At 37.5% G+C, this 21,104-nt stretch overlaps 3 protein-coding genes and 1 pseudogene across 3 annotated transcripts; 2 read left to right on the plus strand and 2 right to left on the minus strand.

Moving 5' to 3' along the window:
* Window positions 1-6,508: 6,508 nt before the first annotated feature.
* Window positions 6,509-8,032, minus strand: LOC120636417. Its single transcript, XM_039907891.1, has one exon. It carries the CDS (start codon window positions 7,544-7,546, stop codon window positions 6,509-6,511), a length of 1,038 nt encoding a protein of 345 aa, XP_039763825.1. The 5' UTR covers window positions 7,547-8,032.
* Window positions 8,033-11,801: 3,769 nt separating this feature from the next.
* On the plus strand, window positions 11,802-13,759 carry LOC120636419 (annotated as a pseudogene).
* A 204-nt stretch (window positions 13,760-13,963) lies between these two features.
* On the plus strand, window positions 13,964-15,762 carry LOC120636187. The gene is made up of 2 exons (XM_039907535.1): window positions 13,964-14,446; window positions 15,230-15,762. Exons 1-2 carry the CDS (start codon window positions 14,096-14,098, stop codon window positions 15,707-15,709), a joined length of 831 nt encoding a protein of 276 aa, XP_039763469.1. The 5' UTR covers window positions 13,964-14,095; the 3' UTR covers window positions 15,710-15,762.
* A 104-nt stretch (window positions 15,763-15,866) lies between these two features.
* On the minus strand, window positions 15,867-17,939 carry LOC120636186. The gene is made up of 2 exons (XM_039907533.1): window positions 17,322-17,939; window positions 15,867-16,656 (listed from the first exon to the last, which is right to left on the minus strand). The coding sequence occupies exons 1-2, from the start codon at window positions 17,766-17,768 to the stop codon at window positions 15,916-15,918; spliced, it is 1,188 nt and encodes a 395-aa protein (XP_039763467.1). The 5' UTR covers window positions 17,769-17,939; the 3' UTR covers window positions 15,867-15,915.
* Window positions 17,940-21,104: the final 3,165 nt, after the last annotated feature.

A 21,104-nucleotide genomic window follows, 5' to 3' on the forward strand; every position in this document is an offset into this window, starting at 1 on the left:
TGCTACATAAGCTATCTGTATGAAATAATGCTAGGGCTCCATATATGATACCTAAATAACCCAAAGGATATAAGAGATATACTTATCTGATGCAACATCAGGTACAACCATAGTACCAACAACTTTTAACAACTTATCTCAACTCCATCACCAGTATATACGACTCTTGTTCCGCCACAACAATATTTCGTTACGTTTATCGTTTCCATTATAAATCATCTATTCACAATTTGTAACGTTCTATCCACAATACTTTACTTAATCTCCTTTTCTCAATTCATTAATTTAAATCCGTCCTCCCTTTTCTTTGCCGCCAATCTAACTTGTCAAACTCGCGTCTCCCGCCATAGATCCTATACTTTTATTTGACAGTCTACTAAAGTCCATTATTCTATTTTCAATACATTATCAATGAGTATACAAACTATGATTTGTTGATATATTTAATATAATCATCGGGTTTATCATAGATAAAGTGCTGTAATTCCCTATTTCCTAACACGGCCATTCTGACAAGTACTTCGTTCTCGAAGTACATAGGGTTATTCTTTTTAGGTATATGTATTGTATCATAAGTCTTTAGGTTCAAAGAACATCCTTATAAGTACATCATCTTATGTAAACCTCTATTAAATTAGTTCAAATGGTATATAAGCATAAAAAATCATCAAATCAGTTACATTCTGTATACACTTTTATCAATAAACTGTAACAATATTTTATCAAAAGATAGGCATAATCAAAACATTTTATAATTAAAGTGAAAGAGACCAAAAAAAATTTTCATCAAAATTCCACACCATTTAACAAATTATAACAATGTAATACTTCTATTAAAGTAAAAAAAAATGATTAATTTTCAACAATGTAAATCAAAAATACTCATTTTCATTTATCTTGTACATTTTAACATGTACAATTACAATCCAAATATTTCCATCTCAATATAAATCTCAAACAATTTATCCATTTGCCTCCAGTCCAACTTTATCAAAATATACACATAATTGTATTTCTCCTCAATTCTGTTATTTGCATTGTTAGTCTCATTTAGTCACAGATGCAATAGGTACAGTCTAAATATGCCAAGGCAATTCGAACAATGTGCAATACAAGTCTCAACAGCTCCTTACTCACAAACACTGAAGCTTAATCAGCTGTGGGCAAGAACCTGACGCATGACTTACTTAGCCAATACCAAAACACCAACTCCTACTGATGATATCAACATAATCATCACCCACTGGTGGTATTCATATTCTTTTCACTGTCCAAGTCAAGTAATATATAAGATAAATATAAATAAATTAATATAAAAACGCTAAGATGGAATTATTTCTATTATGGAGGGTTTACCTTTTTTTTTTATCATATCATCAAAAAAGCCAAGGTATATGTTCAATTGTTATTTCTATTATTCAATGTTTTATTTCAATCTAAACATCAATTAAACCACCTGTTTAACAGAATCATTTATCATGCAAGGACTCTTAAAATTTCACATACAATTTGATAATTCAAACAACTGTAAACCTAAGTATAATCTAATTATTTATAATGCAACTTATATATTTTCCTTTGCGGCAGCAACATTAATTTAGTTTATAATTGTATTTTATTTAGATAATTTTAAGAACTTCTCTAACCATCATACTGAAAGATTACTAACCTAACCCATAACATTTAAGCTGACTCCCAATTATTTTCTTCGCACAATCCAACATAGACACTAAACTATTTCATTTAGCTATTCACTAGTAATTTTCCCTATATGTATTGTTCTGATACATAATCATATTCTATTCTATTCTACCAACAAAAATTTTTTTTTTTTTTGTTTTTTTTTTGTTTTGTTTTATGTGTATTCTTTTATATGTTCTGAATAATTTACATAATCTCTCGTATCTCGGCTTTCCTGACAAGTACTTCGATCTCGAAGTACATAGAAAAGTTCCTAAATAAAAGTTAACAGCTCGGCTAACCTGACTAGTTGCTCAATATAAACTTGAAATCTTGTATGTAATAAATAAGAATCAAAAGAAAAATCTATTACACATTCCGTTCGGCTAACCTGACCAGTTAAATTATTTTAACCTGGACAGTCTAATAAAATAAAACTTAGCACAAATTCCATTTGGCTAACCTTATTAATTAAATAAAACTTGATAATTCAAATTAATCAAACTTATCACACATTCTGTTTGGCTAACTTGACTAGTTGGTTTATAACAAACAAAACAAATATAAATCAAATCTATTTTTGACTCCAAGTAAAAAAGAGCCACTAGGCCATACCAGTTTCAAATAATAAGTACTATCTTTGCAAAGAAGAAACAACAAAAATAAAAAATAAAAATATCATATCAATTGGTTCTCCGGATCACATATCCTTATATAGAATTTCAACAAGCATGGTGCTTTGTCTCCAGAGTGTTTCTGTTTCAGCACATAGCAGCAAAAAGTTGAGGCATCATTAAAAACATCAAACTCTTTACTATGTCCACATTTGACGGGATGGTTCTAAAAAAAGTAAATCTGCATTAGAGAAAGGCATAAATTGGACATGAATAGGATCCCACTTCTGATGCTAAAAAAATATAAAGAATGAAAGGCCCAGGTATTCAGATATTCACTATAATACCCACAATGTTCAGGATGGCACTTAGATCTTTCATTAATTAACAGTATTATTGAAGCTAAATACCTAGTTTCTTAGCAGTACTTATTTATTCTCATGACTATTATTCTTCCTTCCTATTAAAGTATTAAATTTATAAAAGACATCATTAAATCCCACCAACCTGCTTTAGAGCAGTGTTGTGGGTCTGTACTCTATAAACCTGACTTCCCAAGGAGTGAAATAAAACAACTGGACTGACTCTAATACTGTATATTAGGCTTCTCTATAATTCATATTACTTGTTACCTTCAAATGACTCTACTACCAGTTCGGAATGCTGTCTTCGGCAGAGAAGACCACTGGCAAGAAACTCTACCGTTGCTCTTTTATTCAATCAATTAAAACAAGACTTATAAACACAATTACAACATTATCATATGTTATAACGCTAGGCCCTTTGATACAAGACATATAAGACAGGTCAAACATAAATACTATGATCACTTATAACATCAGGACTTTTGAAACAAATTGTTTGTACAGAGCAACCTCTGCTACATAAGCTATCTGTATGAAATAATGCTAGGGCTCCATATATGATACCTAAATAACCCAAAGGATATAAGAGATATACTTATCTGATGCAACATCAGGTACAACCATAGTACCAACAACTTTTAACAACTTATCTCAACTCCATCACCAGTATATACGACTCTTGTTCCGCCACAACAATATTTCGTTACGTTTATCGTTTCCATTATAAATCATCTATTCACAATTTGTAACGTTCTATCCACAATACTTTACTTAATCTCCTTTTCTCAATTCATTAATTTAAATCCGTCCTCCCTTTTCTTTGCCGCCAATCTAACTTGTCAAACTCGCGTCTCCCGCCATAGATCCTATACTTTTATTTGACAGTCTACTAAAGTCCATTATTCTATTTTCAATACATTATCAATGAGTATACAAACTATGATTTGTTGATATATTTAATATAATCATCGGGTTTATCATAGATAAAGTGCTGTAATTCCCTATTTCCTAACACATGCATATTCGAGAATACTACGAACATACGCAAAATACAAGGTTTTTATACATTCTATATTACTGAAATTACGTGTTACTCGTTTAATAAATCCTAGTTGTTTGTAGGCTTTGTCCGCCACAACTTCGACGTGGTCATTCATCGATAGTTTAGTGTCAATTTTAATACCCAGGTCTCGGACGGTTTGGACTTTAGCAATGTTTGAACCATTGATTTGATAGTCGTAAGTTATTGAGCTAGTTTTACGGGATAGAGTAATGTGGTGACATTTTTTAACGTTAACAATAATTCTATTCCTGGCATAGTACTTACTCAGGTTGTTTAAGTCTTCTTGCAGCCGAGAACAATCCTCAAGGAAACGTATTTTAAGGAAAATTTTCATATCGTCAGCAAACATTAAATGTTGCGCATGGCTGAAACAGCTACCAATATCATAAAGATAGGCGTTGTATAAGAGGGGACCAAGGATAGACCCTTGGGGTACCCCTGACGGTATGGTTACAAAGTTGCTCCTAGCACTGCCCGTTACTACAGCCTGCATACGGTTTTTGATGTATGAAGTCAGCCATCGGAGCAAGTTCCCGCTTATTCCTAGGACGCTTAGCTTGTGGAGTAGGATCACGTGATCCACACGGTCGAAAGCTTTTTCGAAATCCGTGTAGATCACATCCACCTGGCATCTCTCATCCATGCTTCGCAATACATAGTCCGTGAAGACTGCTAAGTTGGTAACAGTGGAACGATTTTTCATGAAGCCATGCTGCTCGTAAGGGATAGATCTCGAAATGATTGGGGATATGTATGAATAAATAACTGATTCGAAAAGTTTGCTCATTACGTTAAGAATAGAGATAGGTCGGTAATTCTCTATTTGAGTTTTTGATCCACTTTTATGAATGGGGACTATTAGTGCTTGTTTCCAGATGTCTGGGAAACTGCAGTAGACATTTAAAGAGAGGTTAAAGATGATCGTGAGAGGTTTCGCCAGATTCGTAGCACATTTGGTTAGAAAAATTGGAGGAATACCATCGCTACCGGCTCCCTTATTAGTTTTTAGAGTTTTGAGAAGCTTGAGTACAGTATTCTCGTCAATGGTGATTTTACAGATGGATTCTTTATAGCTCGAATTTGAGTGGCTCATAGCGTCGTAGGAACTTGCCGGTTTTGCGAAAACACTCTCAAAATATTCACTGAAACCGTAACAAGCAGACTCTTCATCTGTGTATACGGTGTTGCCTAATGTAAGCTTGGTGGGGTATCCATTTTTACTATTTCTAAGAGATTTAGTGAAGGAAAAGAGAAGCTTAGGGTCCTTTGCAATGTAAGTTTGCATATTTTGGATGTAAGAGGTGTAACACTTATTCTGTATTTGTTTTTGTCTCGCTCTTAGAATAGCAAACTCATCATAATCGCGGGGATTTTTGTACACTTTCCATTCTTTGTGCTTACGGAGTTTATCTTTCACTATGTGGATTAAAGGTTTAGAATACCATACTGGAAAATTAGATTTGTACTTTACTTTTGCTGGGACAAATCTCTTAATTGCTTCGTTTAGAATGGAATAAAATATTTCAACTACATCGTTCATTGATTTAGCTGAGAGTGCTTCGTGCCAATTGATATTGGACAAATGCTCGTTGATTTGCCTGTAGTCTCCTTTGAAAAAGTTGGGTTTTTTGACAGGTTTTTGGCGAGTGTTACGAAGAAGCAGATTAGAGAGATTGAATTGGAGACACGGGTGAAACGTGTCTTCGGGGACTAGAGGATCTGGGCAGTGGTTCACACTGAAGTCAATATTACTGAACAAAAGATCCAAGGTGTTATGCTTACTGTTAGGAATAGTATTAAGTTGTTTTAGTCCAGATAGGTTACATATATCTATTATATTCATAAAGGCATTATGTAACTCAACTGGTCCGCGTTTGCGGATGGTGGGTCCGGAGTCAGACCACGTTACGTTAGGTAGATTGAAGTCTCCGGCTAAGATAATGTAGTCGTTAGGGTACTGGGCAATGAGCTCAGCAAGTCGAGAGGAAATGGATTCAAGTCGAGTCGGTAAGATGTTGTCTGGTGGCGCATAGATTAACCCGATGTGAATATTACGAGTACCTTGAATTTGCTGGGACTGAGCGGGTATAGTCGCCCATAAAGATTCGACGCCAGGACACGTCCATTCCCGATGGAGCTGTATATTTAACTCTTTACGCGCACATAATAAGACTCCGCCACCCTTTTTTTTAGTGGATGTCTTTGAGTTTCGATCACACCGAAGGACGTCATATCTATCATCGCAAATTTCACGGTCGTAAATACCTTCTGTTAACCATGATTCTGTGATTAAGATGAGATCATATCTGTGATTTAAAATATTTAGTCGAAACATCTCAGTTTTGGTACGCAAACCACGTACATTTTGGTAAAGTAATTCTATGGGACTAGCGCCTGTGGACATAACGTGGTCAATACAAACATAAAACTATAATATATACTGTATTTTGAAGAATTACGTGGTTTACGACGTGTTGCTCTTAAAGGGTAAGTGTAGGCTAGAAGGCAATTATTTGAAGCATGGAGAAGAAATTTGGAAACAGAGTTACTAAAGTAGTGTGTGCTTGTTTTATTGAGTGTAGTATGAGGTGCAAAAGAGAACTGTAGGATGTGTGGTTTAGTTTGCTGAAATTTATTTATGTGTAGTGCATAATATGATGAATGAAATATTAGAGTGTGTAAGTTATTGTGTCGAGTATGGAATAGTCGTGTATGTTGCGAATATTTAGTACAGGTACTAAAGTCATTTATAAAAAGATAATTCGAGGAAAGTTTAACGCTTACGGTCACTTTATTTTGGATAGATCCTTTTCGAGACGTATGTTCAAAGCAGGTGATTCCTCGTTTTTTCTTAAAAAAATATTGCAGTTACGTACCCATACATACTTGTAAGCCTTTTGTTGTGCAAGAGTTTTAGTAGCTTTTAGTAACTGCTTGTTTTCCGGTGTTAGGTGCTCGTTTACGAAAATTTTTTTCTCCGTGCCTTCGATGCCTATGTCTTTCGTACAAACGCCCTTTTTTCTTTTTAATCCGGAGAGTAGATTGTCTTTGCACAGTCGGTTTTTCATTTTTACTACAATGGGCTTGGGTCTTCCCGTTATGGTCTTTTGTGGTTGGACACGGTGTGCAAATTCGATATCGCCCTGCTTGAGTTCAACGCCCGCATGCCTGGCAATCTTTAAAACAAGATCCACTGGCGATTCACTACTCGTTTGAGGCAGCCCTACGATTTCTAAGTTGTTAATTCTTGCCTGTTGCTGTTGTCTGCCGAACTGGGCGCGCAGGTCCGATACCTGATCATCAGATGCATCGATGCGCTCCTGTAGTACGCGTAAGTCGTTTTTGAGATGATCGTTTTCTATCTGGAGCTGACTGTAAGAGGCCTGAAGTTGGGAGAATTCTGACGACAGAGATGCGATTTCGCTTTTTATTTCCGCAAAAATGGTCGTTTTAAGTTCCTCGACTATTTCGAACTTGATTGTTTTCAGCTTAGAGTCTAAGATGTTCTCAAAACGACAGAGTAACTTTGAGTTATCAGTTAACTCTTTTGTGACGTCACGTTTGGACAACGCATCATCAGAATCGTCACAAACCGAGCGCTGGATCTTGTTTAATTTGTCAACTCGAACTGGCGTGTTACTGTTGTCCCCGCCTTTTCGTGCTGCAGCAACGCAGTTCGGGCACTTCCACTGAGTCCTCGCTTGCGTCGAGTCACCCGTAAATCCAACGCAGTCAGAGTGATACATACAGCTACACAGATTGCATTTTATCCGCTTTACGGTTACGCTGATGTGCTCTTTGCATGCTTCACAAGTACCAACCATTGTTGTAACGAAATTATAAAATGAAATTAAAAACGAAAATAATCTCGGCACGTAGTTGGTAGGATTCGAACCGGGTGTTATGCGAATTTAAGGCAGCTGTAGTACCAAACTCGCTACTGATGCACGTACTAAAAGTGGCGAAATAGTTGGCCAGGATGATGTTCCGGTCTCGTAGCGACAGGCCACGTAATGTGATTAGTTTTCTACCCACTTTTGAATATGTTTAATAGTATTACTATGAACTACTATTTTTTGTGATAAATCTAAATTTTCAACACTAATTGATAAAAATCAGTTATAAGTAAGTCGAAACACCACTGCACATTGCACAATTTCAAGGTCTGAGGGAGATTTAATGTTATCTTTACGTTCTTTGTAGTATGAAAACACAGAGACTTGTCAGTATTTACAACACGGGTTTTTACCGGATTTCTTTAAAAGCTAGCTTCACAAACACTTCCACTGTTGCTTTACACTGTTATAAGTTTAAACAGAACTTATTTTTGGACAATTTGCGTTGTATTATATTTTTAATAATAGTTTATCACGGAGCTAATATGCCGTTGGCGACACTAGCGCCGTCGCATTGATAATACAATTACTTCCTATTTACGTAATTTTAATGATTAATAAAAAAGTACTTAACTTATTCGTAAAATGTTCTTCAATACGTCCTAAAAGCTTAATTAATAAATAATTTGTTGATTAATATAGTATTTTTCATTCCTTACCTTTAAGTAATCTTTCCGTAGAACCTCGTACAGAGCATCACAGGTTTCAGGGATTATTTGGCTAAGAGCTTGCGGTGATATTATTGTAGAAAACTTCATACATTGGTAGGAACGTCCTGTAGCTAGAAATCGCAGTGTAGCAGTTAATCTTTCATGAGGACTTATAGCTTCTCTCATTACAGTGTCTTGTTTCTTTATTAGTGGAGAAACTAAAGCCAGCAGATTTAAATATGCCTCTTCATTCATCCTTAAATAGTTATGCCAATCTTGCGGAGCAAATTTCAACTCGCATAACAAGTTGGTATGAGAAAATTGCTTCCTTTTCATGAGCCAGTCTTTACACCATAGACTCCGCTTCTTTTTTGTCTTTAAACACATAACCAGGCCTAATATAGCAAGTGCGTCATTATCTTCCATTGTTAACATGTATCTTGCGCGAGCTTCTGCGGAGAACTGCCCGATCGACGTCGATATCGGAGGCGTGTGGAGGCACTAGGAACGTTCGATTTCAGACTGTGCAGATGCACAGTCTGAAATCGCTACGATAAATCGTTACGTATGTATGAAGCTTAAGGCAAGGAGATCCGATCTCTCCCAGCCTTTTTAATGCTCTCCTAGAAAATATCTTCAGAAAGCTAGACTGGACTGGATTAGGCATAAATATAAATGGAGAATACTTAAACCATCTTCGATTCGCTGACGACTTAGTTATTTTAGCAGAAAACTATGAACAACTCATATATATGATAAAAACACTAGATTTCCAAAGTAGAAAATGTGGTTTAGAAATGAATCCAGAAAAAACTTGTTTAATGTCAAATGGAGAGCATAATAGTTTCTATACGCGAAAAATCTATACAATACGTTGATGAGTATGTGTACTTAGGCCAGAGTGTATCTTTTCAAGGACATTATGTTGTTGAAGTCGAAAGAAGAATCAAAAAAGCCTGGGCCTCATATTGGTCTCTCAAACATATATTCAAGTCAAACATGGATGTCAGAATGAAGAAAAAAGCTATGGACTCAGTGGTTACACCGACTCTATTATATGGATGCCAGACCTGGCCTATTACTAAGAATGTGATTCATAAAATACAGGTTTGACAGAGAGCCCTGGAAAGGAGCATGCTAGGCCTAAAAATAAAAGACAAAATTAAAAATATATACATTAGGAAAAGGACGAAAATAATCGACGCGGCGAAACTAGCATGTATCCTTAAATGGCGCTGGGCCGGACACATAGCGAGAGCCAAGGACGGGCGATGGACTGAAAAGATACTCCACTGGTACCCACGCGAAGAAAGTCACGTTATGTGTATTCCTGAGGGCTCTGCACATTTGTGTTTTGTGTACATTCCTGAGGGCTCTGTACTAATTGAGTTTTACCGTGTATTCCTGAGGGCTCTGCACGTGTGTGTTGTGTACATTCCTGAGGGCTCTGTACTACTTTGACTTTTACTGTGTTACCCTGAGGGCTCTGCACAGTTCCTATTCCTTTTCCTTTCCTATACTACGAGGGTGCATTTTTATATTCGCGGAATGGGTAGGTAATTAATAAATGAGGGTACTTTCCTTAGTCGTAACTGGTTAAGTAGCTCATTATTAGTATAAATAGAACGTGTGTTTTAATCGGGCCATTACTATTTGAATTATCGTCGATCAAACAACTCAGTTGGGAAGAACATTGTGAAAAATGGAGAAAATCGAGCACCGCGCTGTCATAAAGTTCCTTACCAAGCAAGGTAAATAGGTTCAAACCATACTTGAAGAGATGTCATCCGTTTACGGGGAGTCTTGCCCCGGTAAAACCATGGTTTATAAGTGGCATACCCTTTTTAAGCAAGGCAGGGCCTCACTTGAAGATGATCCTCGGCCAGGACGGCCGATCGAGGTGACTACTCCGGAAATAATTCAAAAAGTGGAAAAATTCATACTGGAAGATGCTAGACTAAAGAAGAAATAGCTCGCAGAAATGGTTGGAGTATCCGATACAACCATATTTAAAATTCTTCACGATCATCTCGGCATGACCAAAGTCAGTGCAAGGTGGGTGCCGAGAATGCTCACGCCGCCTCAAAAACAACAGCGCGTAGAGTGTTCTCGCGCGTTTTTGGACCTCTGTAATAAAGACCAGGATGGAGTATTGACTCGAATTGTTACTGGGGATGAAACTTGGGTTCATCATTATGAACCTGAGTCCAAACAAGATTCTATGCAGTGGCAAAAAAAAGGTACACCACCACCAAAGAAATTTAAGGTGTCACAGTCGGCGGGAAAAATCATGGCGACAATCTTTTGGGACTCAGAAGGAATCTTGTTGATAGGTTATAAAGATAAAGGTGTCTCCATAACCGGAGAATACTACGCTTCAATCTTAGAGCGATTAAAGGAAGCAATCAAGGCAAAAAGAAGGGGAAAATTAACCAAAGGTGTCCTCCTTCTGCACGACAACGCGCCTGTGCACAAGAGCCGTGTTGCGTTGGCTTCCCTGTATAAGATGGGCTTCGATATTTTGGTTCATCCACCCTACAGTCCTGACCTGGCTCCCAGTGATTATTATCTCTTTCCAAAAATGAAAAAAGAACTTCGGGGGAAGAAGTTCTCAAGCGATGAAGAAGTGAAGGAAGCAATTTCAGCTTATTTTTCAGACAAAGAAAAAACATTTTTTTTCGAGGGTATACATAAGCTAATTGAAAGATCTGAAAAATGTATTAGGGTTGCAGGAGAATATATTGAAAAGGAAAAATAAACTTATTATTAGTTTTTTATTTCCGTCTTACCCCCGATTCCGCGAACTTAAAAACGCCCCCTCGTATGTACCCGGGCAATACATAGTTGGCATCCTGAGGGCTCTTCCGTCCTATTCCTTTCCTTTTGTTCATATTGTAGCGGGTATCCCGAGGGCTCTACCCTGATGATATGAAAGTTTGAGAGTTTTCTTTCTGGATATACCCGAGGGCTCTGTCCAAACGTTTTGAAAGAACATCTCTCTTACTTTCAATTGGTTTAAGTTTAACTATGAAACTAATTATGACTTTCAGGTGACGATGATTTTGAAACAGGTGAGAACCAGTTATCCAGTAGTTTTTAACGCCAGGTGCCTCAAATCCTGCATCACCCTCCAATAAGCTTGGAGGTCTGCAGCCACTTCAGCTCTCCTATTTAGATGATTCTGCTGGCGAGGACGCGCCGCCATCAGGAGAAGCCGAATTAGCAGAGAATTATGGCTGGTTTACACAGTGCGAGCTAGCGTACGAGTAAGCCTTCCGAGTAGCTGCACTGCAGTTACTCGCACTGTTTGGACGTAACTTACGAGTAACTCGTACGTGCGAGTTGGAAGCAGCTCGCATCCGAGTTACTTCAACATTTATTGTTTTCACTCGCCTGCTCGCCCGGCAGCAACACGCTCATGACAGCGGCTCGTGCGTCGCTCGCATCGTTTGGACGCGTTCGGCAGTAGCTCGCCAGTGCCAGCCGGACAGTTGTGAGTGGAAGCCGTGTTTTTTGTGTGCTACGCCTATGTACTAAATCGAGTTCGAAATGGGTACGGATAGATAGTCTTCTGACAATAATATTTCATTCATGAAACTCTACAGCGAACAAGAAAACCTATGGAATTGTTTCGATAAAAACTATCGAAATAGGGATATGAGAAAATAATCTTTGGAACATATCGCAAAAGAAATGCACCTAGGTAACACCGGTGAGGTAACCAAGAAAATAAAAAATTTACGGTCCACCTACAATCAAGAAGTGAATAAAATAGAAAAAAGCAAGAAGAGTGGCGCTGGCGCAGACGATGTGTACAAACCTAAAACATAAAATGGTTTGATATAATGGATTATATAATGAAAACAATTAATTTAAAAGAAAAGAAAACAACATCCAATCTGGTGAGTACCTAATTCTTTATTTGACTGATAAATGTACTTGGTTACATTTCTAGATATTAATCATACGACTTTGCCAGGAGACAGCACCGTCATTACAGAAGTAGTTTTTATATTTTTCTCTCAATTTTTCGGCAACAGCTTTTGATCTGTTATTTGTTCGCGATCGGGCGATACTCGGTAATGCATTTATTTCTGATCTCCACGTTCCAAGGTTGACAGTGAAATTTGTAATATCTTCATAATCTAAACTACCAGGAGGAGTGTAGATTATGAAGATGTGTGGTGAAGATTTCCGTAACCAGTTGTGCAGTACGCATGTAGTTCGAATAATTTTTATTGTGGTCTCCTCTTGCAACTGGATAGGTTTTCCCAAAACGCGAAAGCGAGATGCTAAAATACCGAATCCATTTTCTACTATGCGTCTTGCCCTAGAGAATCTGTAATTGTAAGTTTTTTCAGCTGTCGTAGTCTCATTGGGATAGCGTTTCAATAAGTACGTCTTAAGAGGAAAAGCATCATCTCCCAGTACAAAACCGCCTTCTGGCAATAATGTGCCATTTTCCAACACTGGATACAACGAGGAAGCTTGGAAAACACCACCGTCAGAATTTCGCCCATATGAGCCTATGTCCACAAAAAGCAGTAGTCATGATCAACGATCGCTAGGAGCACCAAGCTGTTTGTTCCTTTATAATTGTAGTATTCACTACCACAATTGGGCGGAGCTTGAATCACCACATGTTTGCCATCGATGGCTCCACAACATCCTGGAAAGTTCCACCTGTGGTGAAATCCTACTTGTACGTCTTCCCATTCCTTTCTGCTTGGTACCTGAAAAAGATAATATTAATTTTATATTCCAATTGCAGAAAGACAACACACCGGCGGATTTGGAAAATGCTGTTAGTCAAGACATGGCGGATGAAAATGTTAGTCAAGACGGCACTGATGAAAATACTGATGATAAAACGGGTGATAAAACTCTTGATAAATCTGATGATAGATCAATCTACTCCAGTGACAGCACATTGACAAAGAAAAAAAACCCGGGTAAAGCTAAAAAGTCACATAATACTGCCCAAGAAATGAGCGGAATTACAGCAGCTATTGATGAGCTGAAACTACTAAACAGTACTATAGAAGCTTCCAACTCTTCTAGACAAGAAGACGAGTATGACATTGTTGGAAAACATGTCGCTATTCAATTGAGGCAGCTCCCATTACTAGATTTTTTAGACGCCAAAGATGAAATTCAACAAGTACTTTCACGATACCGAAAAAGAGCTATATACGCTCGGAACGCATCTGCCCTTTCCTCATACAGTGCTTCGTCACCACAGTCCTACATAGCGTCACCATCATCAGGACCCAGTGTGTCCTTCCCAGGCACAACTTATCAGCCTACAGAAACAGTTTTGGTGCATCAGCCACTTCAATCAGTTGATCACCAATCATCACATTCATCATACGAGGCAGCCAATTTAGAAACGGTTTCTGCGCAGCAGCCAGTTCAACCAGGACAAGCATTTGACTTTAATGATCCAATAGTCAAAGCGATGATAAATGCTTATGTAAACAACATGCAATAATGTTTTAGTTAAGCTTTAATTTGTTTTTGAAAAATAAATGAGTCAATCGTCTTGTATTATTGAGTTAATTGACTTTTACTTACTTGAAAATATTCGTCCAATGCTTCAGAAATAGCGTCACAAACTTCTGGTATAAATTTTGATATAGAAGCTTTATGGCGCATCCACACATGCCCGGCGGCACGGCCGGCGGCATGGCCGGCGGCCGGGCCGCCGGCCATGCCGCCGGCTCATGCATCTTTTACCTGCGGCACGCGCGGCTTTTGGTGCCGGCGGCAGTTTGCTTGCGGCTTCGATACGGAGTGGTAGTGTTGTCGTATTCATTTAAATAACAAAATGACAGAATTTAACTGGGATGATAGTGCTGTACTTTTATTAATAGAAAAGTATCAAGAAAATGAACTATTGTGGAACCCAAGGCATATGGATTTCAAGAATCGCAACAAAAGAAACGATGCTGTTAGGGATATTGCTTCTGTGTTCAACATAGCATCAACAGAAATTGAGAGAAAACTGAAGAATTTATCTAGCCATTATTTTCGAGAAAAACGCAAATTTGAAGAATCTAAAAGGAGTGGATCTGGACGGGATGATGTTCAATTGCCGAAATGGTTTGCTTATAAGGCGTTATCATTTCTTAATGACAAGAATGCACCGGTACCGACTCTGAACAGCCACACACCTAGTGTAAGTACCCATCAAATTCTTATAATTACCTAAGTAGACTAGTTGGTCGACCATAATAAATTTAAAATACATATTTCATTATGCAATATTTTCGTTAATAGGGGTAGGTACAAAGTTTTTGCTTCGCGTATTAATATTTTAGATACCTACTACCTACAACCCGGTAACAATACATAATACCACGGAGCGCGGGCGAGCATACTCTCGTTTTTGACCTTATGTAGTCGGCATAACACTTACCGAAAGCGAAGTATTCGGGAATAAGCGCTCGTGAAGAGTGTACAGGGTTACTGGTGAGACATTTGCAATACTTGAGGACGTGATATATGGCCAACTAGCTGATGCCCGCGACTTCGTTCGCGTGGATTAAGTTTTTAAAATCCCTTGGGAACTCTTTGATTTTCCGGGATAAAAAGTAGCCTATGTCACTCTCCAGGACCTTAACTATCCCCATGCAAAAAATCATGTCGATCCGTAGCTCTGTTGCGGCGTGATTCAAGGACAAACCAACAAACACACTTTCGCATTTATAATATTAGTATATATTAGTATGAAGTATGAAGTATGATATGTAAGATGAAAAAAAATATATAAAGAAATAATATCAATTATTTACTGAGTAAATGTAGCTTAAACTTACATAATTATTTGTATACACTATACATACATGTTATGTTTATAAGCTTGGTTTTTATTTAATATTTACATACTGATAGGATATATTCAAAATATAGTATTGAAGCTTGTTTGCAATTATTTATAAGATTTCCTTTTTATTTTCAGTCTTCTCAAGATAATATCACTCCCCAGACTACGCTACCTTCGACAAGGACTTCACGAAAGCGAAATATAGAGAGAGAACCTGAAGTTGATGAAGCTTTGCAATTACTGAGGGAGATCACGTCTAATGCAAGGCAACGCGATGATGCTGCTATATTTGCAGACTATATAAGTAGCAAGTTGAGGAAGATGGATCATTACACGATGTGTACAGTACAACATCAAATCCAGAATATTATCTATGAAGCAGAAATGAGAATGGGTTCGATGAATTTTGATACTAGTAATACTACTCAGCCTCTTCGTTATCAAAATGTTCGTCCAGGATACTTCACCGGCCAACCTACAACGTTAGCAATGTCACCGTCGCCCTCAACTTCGCGCTCTTACTCTGTTCAATCAGACTATGAAATGCAAAATAGCCCAGATGTCAATACAAGTGACAGTCTGTTACAAGTCTTGGAAAATAATTTAACCAAATAATTTAACCGAAAATAGTGTAATAGATTAAAATAAGGTTACATATTAAAATGACGAAAAACGCAATGCCTTTACTTAAAACTAAAATAAATGTTTATATTTTCGGTTAAATTATTTTATTTTAATAAAAGCTTAAAATTATTGATACATGTTTCTGATTCCTAAATAAAACAATTATTTGAATAATCATATTTTATTTCTTTCAAACATTATATTTGATATTGCCAAGGAAGCTGACCTTGTTCCGATAGAAAATAACATTTTAGCTCATTTCTAATTACACTTGGTTCTACATTTAGAGCGATCTGCGGTATATTTTGTTGCATTTCGTTCAAAACTCCATCAGTAGTTCTTTCATTTCTCTTCATAAAATTATGCAGATGCACACAAGCCATCACGACAATTTTTGCTTTCTCATTTTGTAAACCAATGCGTGAATGCAAAATTCTGAATTTATTAGATAAAATGCCAAACGCGTCTTCTACAACCATGCGCCCGCGACTAAGTCTATAATTAAAAACCCTCTCAGGTGATCCTTTTGCATGATATCCAGAAAACGGTTTTATTATATTCTGTGAGATGGGGAAAGCATCGTCACCGATGAAATAAAAAGGTACAGGTGTATTTCTCCCTTGTAATGGAATCGCTTGTGGCAGACTTAAAGTTCCATCTCGTATCATATCAAATAAAGTTGAATTTCGTAGAACTCCACCATCAGATATTCTGCCCTGACATCCAATGTCTACGTATAAAAAGTTATAATTGGCATCGATTAAAGCTAGCAAAACAATACTGAAATATGACTTATAATTAAAAAACTCAGAACCGCTATTAGTTGGACATAGTATACGTATATGTTTCCCATCGAGGGCACCTACGCAATTAGGTACATTCCATTTCTGCATGAAACTTCGAGCCACTGATAGCCATTCTCCATGTGTATTCGGCATCTGTAAAAAAAATTGTTTGTGATATTTGTGTGTTTAGTTCTAGTTATATGTATGTAAAATGTGTGTGAAGTTCCAGGTAGGGGAGAGTGGGTAACGGTGGATCAAGGGGTACAGTGGATCGAACGCGGCCTATATAATGCGCACATTTACACGATATAGCATTTTACGTTCTATTTTGTATTGCCCTTGACTCGCTACCGGGGTGCGACGGAAAAGTAAGTATGAAAGCAAAATATTTTGAAGTTTTAAAAATGTAATGCTGCAGTTTGTAAAAAGTATTTAATATGAATCAAAAGTCACATGGCGTCATCAGATATGACTATTTTTTTTAAAGAAAGGGAAATCCTTTCTTTAAAAAAATAGTCATATCTATAAACCTGAGAAAGGTAGCCCTAAGATTGCTATGGCAGTGTGTACCTTATTGATTTTGCTCAGGCTTTATTATAAAAACACATTCTAAAAGTGTTAAATTGTGGCAATATTTAGCTCTACAAAAAAGTTGATTCACTGTTACCCATTGCACTCTCCCCTACAGTATAAAATCAAATATTATAATTGTGTCTTGTACATGCCGTAACTGTGTGAATGTATGTGGTCTGTTTTGTTTTCTAATGTAGGTGTTCAGTTTCTAACTACCTAATGTGTTACGGATATTTTGTACTTACCCTTAAATAATTGGATAATGTAGACACCAAAGTTTGACAAACATCTAGAATTATTAAAGAAATAACTTGTGGAGACACTTTAAACAGTGTACCGAGTGAAAAATAAGAGTCTCCTGTAGCCAGGTATCTCAAAGTAATTGCTAGTCGATCGGAAGCTGACACAGCATTTCTCCAGCGGGTGTCAGTTTTTGATATCATGGGTCCAGTTAAATTCAGTAATATTTCAAATTCTTCACTAGAGATCCTTAGAAAAGTGTTAAATTTCGAACGAATATTTCTTCGGTTTATGTCGTCCCTTCTAAAATCTTCAAGTATCGGGGACACATTAGGCCTATTTCGAAGACTTGGTCTGACCCAATATCTTCGTTTGATTTTGCGGTTCTTTTTATGAATAATGACATACAACACTACACTTGCGATACACGCAACTATATCATAGTCCAACATCTTTCGATTCTACGTACACGACTAATTTCAACGAAAGTCACAACACTACTGCGTAAATTGCAACCGCGACTGCAGGCCGCCGGTAAAGCCGGCGGCAAAGTCAGCGGCAAGGCGGTCTGAAAGTCGGCGGCAAACCCGGCGGCATAAGCCGGCGGCATGTGTGGATGCGCCATTAGATATCCTGAAAAATACTGATAGCAGTCTGAATGACATTCCTGAGCTTAGGAAACACAGAGTTGCTTCCAACTTTACCCTTGCTGCTATGGCATCTCTAATCAATGTGTCTTGACGTTCTATTTTTGTTTTTATCAAATTTAAAAGTCTTTCGACTTGTTCAGGTGTCACTCTCATCACTGCTTTATATTCTCGGGTGTCTTCATGGTAAAGCTCGTTGAGAATCATACGTGTTGCCCCTAAAGATCTTCTAGCCATCCATTCTCTAATCCAAATCCCTTTCTTTCGCTCTTTTTTCTTATATTGGCTATGGTTATAGATATTTTCCAGTTCCTGACATAAAATTGTTGTCATAGAGCGTATCACCGTTTTTTTAATTAAAATAAGTTCACTCGACATCGCGACACGACTCTGACTGAGCAGTAGCTAGGTGTGGTGTAGACAGCAAAGGCGAGCCGAGCTACTGGCGTACGAGTAGACAAACCGAGTAGCTGTCTACTGGCCAGGCAGCAGCACGCACTGTGTAAACGAGCCATTAGTCTTGACTAGTCAAGTTGGGGGGCGTGGCCTACTCGGACGATGCCGTGGCGTGAGGCAAGCGGACTTGGAGGGGCGCGCTTGGAGGGGCGCGCGGGGTACAAGGCTGCGCGCACGCCAGACGGAGCTCAGTTCTGCTTCAGCACCAGAGATAGACGGACGTTATAGTTAATTGCTGTCCATTTGCATAATCATTTCATAAAGTGTTTCTTAAGTTGATAATTATTAATTGTTTTCTTTAGTTTTTTTAGTTAAAATCAATCGTAATTGCTAATTGTAGATTATTTTATTGGTTGTAATATTAGGACAATTTTGTATAAATTAGGCTAGGTTTGACGATGAAATATACTCAGTTACCAACCATCGTGAGTTTCACTTACCTACAACCATCTGAAGGAACTAAATTACGCAACACCTTCATAGAATAAAGATATATAAAAGTAAAAAATGCAAGTACTGCGAAAATGAGGATGCTGACGTGAATCCTAATATTATATTTAGTTGTTCAGCTTTTAGTGTTCAGACATTAATATTAGTCAGTGAAATAGACAGTATTAACACTGAAAACCAACATAAAACGAGTGATCCCCGCCACATTAAAAACTTATTAAGAAATAGTTTATATTTTAAGCCTATTTTTGCTTTTATTTGTAATAGTGTAGAAAAATTGTAAGATTTAAGTTAATTGTTGTTGTTGAGGTGGCGGATAGGGAAACGCTCAATGGTGGATCAAACCTCAAAAGGGGAGGAGGAAAATAGAATACCTCCCGAGGAGCACTAAGCCCGAGATGGATACTCCGCACGCAGGCTTCTTTGACATATTCGGAGTAGAGACTGCTCGCGTGCTGGGTACTTACGGTGGAGTGCTCAGTAGGATGGGCGGCGGAAAAGCCCCACGTGTAAGCATTGTGATTATACGTCCTTGACTTCAGGTGACAAACGGCCATACAATAGATAAAAGCTAGACACCCTACGTACAGAGAACGAACAAGTTATTATCTTTAGTATTTTATGTATGTATTAAAAAAGAAATAGTGGCAATCAAACTGATCTAAAAGCCCTCGAAATAATGAATACCACTTACTTCTGCCTAAGTGAAAGAATGGAAGGATACTTTAAATTCACTAGCCTAGAGAACCAAAATGATGCTATGGAGTTTCTTACGCCTCTTCTCAATGACAATTGACATATGGACACCTTACGAATTGGAAGTAGTTCAAAAAGACAATATCAAAAAAGAGATGATGAATACTCCGTTATCAAACCTCGTACGCAGACTTCTTTGACGAATTCCGAGTAGACTGCTTGCATGCCGGGTACTTAAAGTGGAGTGCTCAGTAGGTTGGCCGGCGGATGAGACCTTCGTGTGGTCGTAGTGGGTTTATTTCATGGCGTCAGGCGGCAAACGGCCATAAAATAGATAAAAGGTTAATAGAAACCCTTAGTACATAGATCCAAAAAACCAAAATATCCATTTTGACCTTCAACTTATTTCAGGTTCATCGTCACACACAAACTTGCAAAAAAATAATACCTCCATAACATGTCGATTCAATTTTCCGCGGCAAGACATGAGACGCGTATAGTATCCGTAATGGAGCGAGAATTTGTTTACTCAAGAAACAAGAGGAAGATGCTTGGATAAATAATTACCACCCGCAGTTATTCAGCAATAATAAATAATAAATATATTACGACAATACACACATCGCCATCTAGCCCCAAAGTAAGTAAAACGACTGACGAATATTTTTATAAATAAATACTTAGAATATACATATAAACACCCGGACACTGAAAAACATTCATGCTCATCACACACACATTTTCCAGTTGTGGGAATTGAACCCACGACCTTGGGCTCAGAAAGCAGGGTGGCTACCAACTGCGGCAATCGGCCCGTCAATCAATCGTAATTGCTAATTGTAGATTATTTTATTGGTTGTAATATTAGGACAATTTTGTATAAATTAGGCTAGGTTTGACGATGAAATATACTCAGTTACCAACCATCGTGAGTTTCACTTACCTACAACCATCTGAAGGAACTAAATTACGCAACACCTTCATAGAATAAAGATATATAAAAGTAAAAAATGCAAGTACTGCGAAAATGAGGATGCTGACGTGAATCCTAATATTATATTTAGTTGTTCAGCTTTTAGTGTTCAGACATTAATATTAGTCAGTGAAATAGACAGTATTAACACTGAAAACCAACATAAAACGAGTGATCCCCGCCACATTAAAAACTTATTAAGAAATAGTTTATATTTTAAGCCTATTTTTGCTTTTATTTGTAATAGTGTAGAAAAATTGTAAGATTTAAGTTAATTGTAATGTTTCAAAGAAAATGATAATTACTTAGTTTTAAGCTAAACTGTAATATTTTTTTAAAGGCCTTAAAGGACTTGAATACATGGCCGTAAAATAAATTTAAAAAATAATAACAATGTTATGAACCCTCGGGGTAGCCTGATTCCCTAGAGGACGCATCTCGAGGTGGCGGATAGGGAAACGCTCAATGGTGGATCAAACCTCAAAAGGGTAGGAGGGAAATAGAATACCTCCCGAGGAGCACTAAGCCGGAGATGGATACTCCGCACGCAGGCTTCTTTGACATAT

The sequence above is a fragment of the Pararge aegeria genome, chromosome Z, assembly GCF_905163445.1.
Source record: "Pararge aegeria chromosome Z, ilParAegt1.1, whole genome shotgun sequence".
Lineage (NCBI taxonomy): Eukaryota > Metazoa > Arthropoda > Insecta > Lepidoptera > Nymphalidae > Pararge > Pararge aegeria.

Bases quoted from the DNA above. Each gene is read 5' to 3' on its own strand.
- LOC120636186 (XM_039907533.1), bottom strand. From the start codon at position 17,768: ATGTTGGACTATGATATAGTTGCGTGTATCGCAAGTGTAGTGTTGTAT. The intron at 16,657-17,321 runs GTAAGTACAAAA...TTTTTTTTACAG, and splicing joins CATTATCCAATTATTTAAGG to ATGCCGAATACACATGGAGA.
- LOC120636187 (XM_039907535.1), top strand. From the start codon at position 14,096: ATGACAGAATTTAACTGGGATGATAGTGCTGTACTTTTATTAATAGAA. The intron at 14,447-15,229 runs GTAAGTACCCAT...TTTTATTTTCAG, and splicing joins TGAACAGCCACACACCTAGT to TCTTCTCAAGATAATATCAC.
- LOC120636417 (XM_039907891.1), bottom strand. From the start codon at position 7,546: ATGGTTGGTACTTGTGAAGCATGCAAAGAGCACATCAGCGTAACCGTA.